The 8424-nt window shown below is 53.6% G+C and overlaps 1 protein-coding gene across 2 annotated transcripts in view; it reads right to left on the bottom strand.

The window, feature by feature from the left end:
• Window positions 1-321: 321 nt before the first annotated feature.
• LOC116953285 (protocadherin-16-like) overlaps window positions 322-8424 on the bottom strand; it is an 81850-nt gene continuing 73747 nt past the window's right edge. For both annotated transcript variants that reach the window (XM_032973358.2, XM_032973366.2), the window contains exons 38-39: window positions 7251-7834; window positions 322-6894 (exon numbers count right to left, since the gene is read on the bottom strand). In XM_032973358.2, the coding sequence (XP_032829249.2) occupies window positions 5770-6894; window positions 7251-7834 (1709 nt within the window). In that variant the 3' untranslated portion in view covers window positions 322-5769. The remainder of the gene's footprint in view (window positions 6895-7250; window positions 7835-8424) is intronic.

Genomic DNA, 8424 nt, shown 5'->3' with positions numbered 1-8424 from the left:
AACCTTGTCCTGACCCCCACCCTTGCCATCACCAGCCTTGCAACGACCAGCGTGAAGTATGGTCAAACAACCCCACATGAGCAATACGACGTGGGGGAGGCCTTCACTTATTACTAATTACATCTACAAAAGGATGTATTTCCTGCCTTCTACGCAGCAGAGGCGTTCGCCCCTAGGTCCAATCAGCCTAGAACCCGGACTTACTCTCACATGTGCTGTCCTTTGCGCTCTGATAAACACTAGGGATTCCACAGTTTCGAGAATGCAACTCATGCATGTGGACGTACATGATCACTACAACAGGCAACATTCACCACATCATTAAACTTTTGAAAAATGATTATTTTTATTATTAATTTTTATATAAAAAATGGCAAACAAATCACTCCCCTCCCAACATAATAATTATAACACATTAAGTGAAACCACAGCCCAGCAAGACTCGATGCGAACACTGTAGTATGAATTATGATGTTGGACTCATGGGCACGAATAACAACAGCAACAGCCACCCCTCGGTGGTGGTGGTCGCGGTGACATCAGTGTGGGAGCCGGTGCCAAGCTTGGTTCATTCGGAGGCCACGTGGAGTGTAGAAGGCTCAATTCCCACGTGACAAGCCACTTCCGTTGAGCTATCATTTGTGGCCAGGTCGCTTCTGAAAAATATGCTCATAGCTCAGTGGGCTTTACCTGGTAAAATAAAATAAAATCGTGATTTGCTTACTTTTTCCTATCCTTTGCACTCCGATCGTATTTTTGTATCTTTCGTTTTAACGTTCTGCTGACCCTGCTCGTACTGGACATCTGTGAAAAAGAGCTTTATAGCTCATCGGATTACTCCAGTATAAAGATTCTGATTCTGCTTGTCTGATGAAATTGTGAAGGCCACCTTATGGGTGGACACGGGACAAGACTCAGAAGACATTAATGATACAGTTCTGCTCAATTTTGCGAGCCTCCTCCACCTGCTGTGTTGTTGCTGGAGGCCGACTGCCTCCAACTGCCCAGTAACTTCCTTCGTTAGCCTACTCCACATATACTGTCAATTGAAATCTGGTACAGTAAATCCCCGATTTACGTCTCCCCCTTTTACGTTGTTTCGCAAATACGTTGTCGCTTTATTAATACCACGACCCTGATTTCCGTCGCCTCAACCCACACTTACGTCGCTGACAGCATCATCCATCCTTTCTCGTATCCGCCTCTCAGCCTTCTTCTCCACCTATATACCCTCTACGCCAACTACTTTGCGTTGCGCATAAATAAATGTACTGTAGAGTAACAATATATTTATGTACAGTATTTTGGTGATTTTATAGCGTACTGTAACTTATTGTACCCTGTTTAATTTGTGTCAAAGTTTACTGCTGTGCACTAGTGTTGAGTAGAGTATTTTTTGTAATGTAATGTAACGTTCTGGGTACGTCTAGGATGAAGATGCGCGCATTTAAAAAGCTTCGCCAATACCCTCCGTTGTCTTTGTTTAGCTGTGGTGGAGAAACTGCTTTGATTTACATCGTTTCGATATTCGTCGCACACTTCTAGGAACACATCCCCGACGTAAACCGGGGTATTACTGTACCAGAACGGCCCGTCTTCTTCTCGAGCTCGTACTGCTTAGTCCCCCCTATCTGGTCAAACAGAAGCTGCTGGGGCATGCAGTGAAACTACATGACCCAGCCAATGCATCTTTGTTTGAAGCTCACTGATGGGACTGTCCAGATATTTCAAGGAACTATGAGCTCCTCACACAGTCCAATCTGGCTGGATTACCCCAGAACGGGTCATAGGCAGGCCAGCATGAATGCATAAATCTGTCACAGGTGTTCCTGTCAAGGTGTCCACATTCACACGCAAAGAGAGGGCGCGATTGTTTCTGAGATGACCTGGACCTTGTCGAGCAAGAGGCCAGGGAGCTTCTACACATCATTACGCAGCCCATGAAATGATAATGCCACTCAACTGAAAACCTCAGCTGCCAAACCCGGAGCTGATCATCTGCACACTGCCCAGATTTGGGAACTCCTCCGCCCTCTCCGCTACCACCGCAATGCGGATAGAGAGGGGCGAGGATACAGTGCTCAGTGACATAAAGCATCAGGACAGGTGTTCTGGTGCAGGCGATATTTTTGTTTACATCAAAATTTCGAGTCAAAACTTCCAACTCCTTCAAAGAACCATGCCTAGATCCACACGCGGGCATCAACTGCCCCACCACTACTGTACCTGCACTAAATGGAATCTCCCTCGGCACAGACATTCATCATTCCAAACCAGTGGCGCGGTGTGCAAGGAATGAAATGAGACCCCCTTTCCAATTTACCCCCCCACTTTTGTAGACCGGCGCCTGGGCCCCAAAGGCTCGTGGCTCCCGTTGCAGTTGCATCGCCTGCACACTCGGAAGCTGTTACTGCCGCTTAAAACCACGCAAGTCAAAATGGACGTTTAGTAACGTGGAGGCCAAGGGGCACGTCTGCTTAACACTCGGGCGCTTGGCTCTAAACTCTGACCTCTGACCCTTAAGCTGGGTCCTTAGCGACTTTGAGTGGTGGTGGGGGTGTGTGGATCTGGTGCTCCGAGGGCACGGACTAGCGCTCCAGGTAAGCTGTGTACCGAGTTTTTACGTATTTAAAACCATTATCCATGCATGCCACTGAAATTAAACGCGTACTGATATTTTGCTGCACGGTTTGAGTCCGCGTGACAGAAATTCACCGATGCACCTGGCAGAGGAGTGGTCAAGTGGCCATCGAGTTCCATGAGTGGGCATTCGGTAGCGAGTACCCCAAAATTCAGCGCTTGTTTGTCCGTGTCTTTTGGAATCTCAATAGCCGAGCGCGATTTTTAAAGAAACTCTCGGGTCTGTAAGACTCAAGTTTTTCTGCACGTACCAATTATCTATCCAGTGCAGTAGTTTAACATTGCAGTTAACATTTAAGGCTCAAGCTACTGCAACAAAAAAAACCCCGTGAGTTAGCGGGAGAGATTGTAGAGAACTGATCAGAATGACTCTGGAAGTATATCTTACTCACGGTAACCAAACCGCGAGGTGAATTCTTCAACCTTATAGGTGGCCCCTCCACAGCCGCGGCCTCCGAATGGATTCGCGAGGCCGAACCAAGGAGGCCTGGGAGTCACAGGCCCAAGTCTGTGTTCACGAGAACAGCGAATGAGTGTCGGTTCATGCCACCGCAGTGCTCGTAGCCAGGCTGGATGCATCTTGAGGTCAAGCGGAGTGGTGATTTCAGGACAGAGGAGATGCTATGGGTTTTATAGGGTGGATAGCGGTGGACGGAGGGGGTCGTTCCCTGTCCATTTTAGGCACGAAACACATTGGATCTGGAACAGCAAACTCGCTACAGTTATACAGCACGGTCGGGGGTAGTTGGGGGGTTTAAAAAGCATCAACAACAAAAAAAACACGGCGGTATCTTCGGGCGACACAAACACGGCCCGAAGGGGGACGGGGAAGTGCTCGAGAGAGTGAACACGACGTGCCCGCACACACACACGGGCACACACACGCGCACGGGCACACACCCACACGCACGGGCACACACCCACACGCACCCACACACACCCACACACACCCACACACACAAAGGCAAAGATTCCCCATATAGCCTTAACAGACTGTAGGGGCAAGTGCTGTTAGCAAGCACCTGTGAAGGCCGGAACGGTACACGAGGGGGTGGGTGGCCAGCACCACGCCCGACCGCCTTTGTCTCCCTAGTGACGATGTTAACACACAGCACCAGGTACTCATTTTAGGCTGAGTCGACCTAGGGGAGGCCCAAGACCGGTTCAGATAATCATTACTGGTGATAGTGGCCGTGAGCGGGAATCGAACCCAGGTCGCCGGGTTCATATCGCAGCGCGCTAACCGCTACACTACCGGGCACGCACACACACACGGGCACACACACACACGCATGGGCACACAAACGCACACACGGGCACACATACGCACACACACGGGCACGCACACACACGGGCACGCGCGCCACTACACAATTGGCGCACAGCAGGAGCACGTGCGCGCGTAGAAGAAGTCTGCACGTGGGAGCGAGGTGTGAACTTGGGGGGGGGGTGTCACGAGTGTGACACTGGAGACGATGTTGTGGGTCGGAGGGGGGGTCATCTCTACATTGTGGGGGGGGGGGCACTGAAGACGATGTTGTGGGTCGGAGGGGGGGTCATCTCTACATTGTGGAGGGGGGGGGGCACGTGTATACAGTGATGGCGCGGTGTGTGCGACAGTGTCTACAGCAGAGTGGATTCAGGAGGAATGTGCCTTTCTCACAGGCCAATATCCATGAACAAAAAAACACGCGCATTTAATTGGTCATCTAATGCTTAGGGCGCATTGGCAGTTCCACAGTTTACCAGGTACATTTCCGGGACCGTAAAAGACGTAAGGGTAAGCGATTCGTTTTTGATAAAAAGCCGAGACCCTGCTTCTTACGCCGATGTTGGCCCACTTCACACGCGACAAGCGACGTGTACATCTCATCTCAAACACATTTGAAAGGGCGCCCCCCCCCACGCCACCGAAAGGTCAGCTGCCCCTTTGGGATCGTTTGTCTCCCACTAGGGGGCGGTGATTGGCCAAAGTGAAATCCCGAACGAGTGATTCGCGGTGGGATTTTTTTCCTCTTCGAATATCGCTAACTTCGACCGCGATGCCAGCACGCAGAATTGCAGGCTCGTTTTTCGAATGCCGTCAGGGGATCTCTTTAACATCCGCTTGCGAAGCCGGCGGGGCCGCGGTATTTTGACGGGGCGATTAAAAACTAAAGTGGCCATAATATACCACGGTGTCGGATGCACTTGGGACGAACGCTTCGTTCACTTTTTGCTGTTGTTCGTGTCAAATGATTGACTCGTTCCATAAATATGCAGTGTTTTCTAAAGCTAGAGTGGGCTACCTTCAAATTGACAGGCCCTGAGCATTATTGGGAAGATTGTGATGGCGATGTTCCCAAATTTGTGAAACTGTACACATTTGGTTCAGTGCCAGCGCTCAGGTTGACAGAAACACAGGAGCCCTCTTTGCTGTGACAGTGTACGGGCTCATGCGGTGGTGATCTCTGCCTTGTGTTCTGTGTCTGTGTCACTCTCTCTCTCTCCGTGTTTTTATTTCCTCGGGCTCAGAGTTGCAACAGAGGCTTAGCCGAGTGGAATTATTTGCGAATTCATCGATATAGGAACAAAAAACAAGATATTTAATTGTACACACATTGCAGATAATCTGTCTGTGTCATTATCTCTGTATCTCACACTCGTTCTCTTGATATCTTAGGCTCTCTCGTGATATACACTCCAGAATGCATCTCCTCCTTCTGAATCACAAGCTCCTCCCTGTGCTCCATCTACTTATCTCCATCTAACAGCCTCTCCGTAATCTCCTTACCTGCCCTCTTCCGTCCCTCCTCTCCACCATCAACTATCGCTTTGCCCACCTGACCTAGCCAGGGTCAGGCTACTTCTTGTCGATGTCACACGCAATAGTTCACAGCTGATATCGCCTGTTCCTATCTATTCCAACAGAAAAAACAACCCAGGTGCTCCCCGTCTTGACTCCCGCCCGCACTGCGTGGAGGCGTCAAATCTGCCCAGCATCAACCGGCAAACTCAGCCGCTGGTGACGACGAGGCTCAGCTCAATGGTGGAGTCTCTCCTCGTCTCAGTGTTCGTTTTGCCTCGATGCCCCAGTTCCTACGCCACCTCCTCCCGTCCATCGTCATCTGCTCCTCTTTGCACCATCACTCAAATTCGAATTTCCATTCCGTCATCTTCATCATCGTCATCGAGAGAGCCTCGAGTCGAGACTGCCCCCCTGCCGCTGGCGCCACTGCCAGTGCCACCGGTCACGATCATGAGCGGCGTGACGGCCGAGCACGGCAGGAGGTAGGGGGGCACGACCCCAGCGAGTGCCGCGGATCCCGGCGCCCCCGTGGGCGGCGCCAGCGGCGAGAGGCTTGGCGAAAGCAGTGGCGACATGGCGCCCGACGGAACTGATGACGGCAGCAGTGTCGCCACGGGGTAAGGGCCGCCACCGCTGCCACCGCCACCATACGAGTTCTCGTCCTCATCGGCCGCACCGGCAAGCGCGGGTGGTGTGACTAGAGGTGGCATGGGCAGTAGCGCCGTGCGGGCGTATGGGTACGGCAGCGGGCGCGCTGGTGGCACCGAGCGGGCACTGGCTGCCGCCACGCTTGTGATGAGCGGGGGCGGCAGGATTTTGGCGCAATCGCGGCTTATCCGCTCGCTCGGCATCCCGGCGACCGCCCGGCGAGCCACACCAACGCCGCCAGCACCGCCGACGGCGAAAGCCGCCGGTGCCTCGGACGAGCGGTCGTTCTCGTCGCGGAGTCGCCCGATCTCGGCAAAAACGCTCGCCATGGCGCCAAACCGGGGGCCGAAGTCCAGCAGCTGCCCGAGCTTCCCACCCTGGAGGTGCAGCTGCTGCTGCTGCTGCTGAGCATCATCCTCGACGCTATCGTTCACCCCGGCCGCCGTCCGGTGGGGCTGGCGCCCGATCTCGGAGAAGGCTGAGGATTTGCGCACGGGCGTGAGCGCCGCGGAGGTGAAGGCCGACCGGAGCGAGGAGGCGGTGGACGGGGGCGATCCCGCCGCTGCTGCCGCTGTGGCCGAGGAGGAGGAGGAAGAGGGGGAGAGGGGGGCGGTGCCACCGGCCTCGTCCGCCAGCGTGGACGCCGACGAGTAGGAGCTAAAGCGGCGAGCGCCATCGGTCGCGAGCGCCAAGCCGGGGCCGCTGCCCTCTCCGCCCAGCGCGTGGGAGCCTCCCGCGGTGGTCGCTGCCAGCGACGTTCGGGTCAGCGTGGACGCTGACAGGGTCCGTGGCTCCGTGTCGGCGTCTGACGCCGTGGCCTGCGCAGGGCCGACAGAACGAGGATGGATGAGGGGGAGCAGGGGGGCGGGGGGGAAGGGGGGAGATGCAGATGGAGAGAGAGTGACAAAGTTAAGGTGAGGAGATAAAGATGACGAGGAATGTGACGGCACATGGAGGATGAGATGGACAGATGAGTTACGATAGGGAAAGAGGGGAACACGGCAGAGAGATGAACAGAGACAGGAAAACAGTCGAGTGAAGAGAAAACAGACAGATGTAGAGGGAGAAAGAAATATTAATTTGAACAAAAAGATACATTTAAATCACAAATCGACCCTAATTCTGCCCAACAGCTAATTTCATCTCTCTAGCTGTCCCCCAGCAAGACCCGCACCTCCACGGTGACAGATGTCACGGATTTCCCGTCGCGGGAGGCACGCGACGTGCGGGAGACGTCCGACAGCTGATCCTCGTCCTGCAGGATGCCTGAGTCCGGTAGGCGCCGACACGCGTGCTGCTGCTGCTGATGATGGTGGTGGTGGTGCCCATGGTGGTGGTGACCACCGGCATTGCTTCCGCTGCCACCACCACCACCGTGGTGATGGTGGTGGTGGTGGTGGTGGCGGTGCTGCTGGGAGGCGTCCGGACGATCGACGTCACCGTCTGCTTCACCTCGGCAGCGGCAGCAGTCGGAGACGCAGCACCCGGTGGGAGCGAGGCAGCAGCCACCGCCACCGACGCCGCTGACGCCGCCGACGCCGGTGCCAGCACCGCAGCAGCAGCTGCCGGAGCTGTCGGGGCCACCAGATTTCCCGGAGAAGCCGGAGGCACGCAGGATCTCGTTGATCATGCGGATCTCTGCGTCCACGCCGAAGTCGGTTTCGGTTGAGCCTCGGCCCGAGGCCGAGCCGGATCCGGAGCAGGAACATGAACCGGAGCCAGAACCGGCACGAGAATCGGGGCAGCCGCCCCCACCTCCTTCAGCAAAGATTGAAACGACGATCAGAGACGGGATTATAATGACTGCAGCCAACAACTAAGTCATTAACACCGCCACCACCTCCACAATATCATTAACTCCATCGCTGCCATGATCATCATTGGTACCACCACTAACACAATACCACCATTATCATGACCATTATATATATGATCACAACCATATTTATGATCACCACCGCCAAGACATCAACAAATGTTGATGTAAAGCTGCAAAGCGTTGCACTTTGCTCTGCAACACAGTTAAACTTTGACCAAATGAGATTTTACATTTTGCTGGTGCACTAGCAACATCCTCTTGATTGGCTGGGTGGTCGTCACGGCAACCCGGCAGCTTTATCCAACATGGCCGATTTTTGTTTATTCTTAAGACGGACAGGAGCTGTTTGTTGAAAATATATTAAACTGTCTCATGCTGAGTATGTAGACAATGTCTATTTTTTTCACATTATCACTTTTCTAAAATATTCTGCATTTAATTTACAGGCCAGACAGGACCAGGCTCTTTTCCTCGCCTAGATCCCCTGCTGGGCTCCTTGGACCAAGTTGCCCAGGGTAGTGAGAAGGGC

This window comes from Petromyzon marinus, chromosome 3 (genome assembly GCF_048934315.1).
Source record: "Petromyzon marinus isolate PM22_M1 ecotype Great Lakes invasive population chromosome 3, UKy_Petmar_22M1.pri1.0, whole genome shotgun sequence".
NCBI classification, from domain to species: domain Eukaryota; kingdom Metazoa; phylum Chordata; class Hyperoartia; order Petromyzontiformes; family Petromyzontidae; genus Petromyzon; species Petromyzon marinus.
The sequence above is the reverse complement of the archived record's forward strand: the minus strand, read 5'-3'. Positions and strand labels throughout refer to the sequence as shown.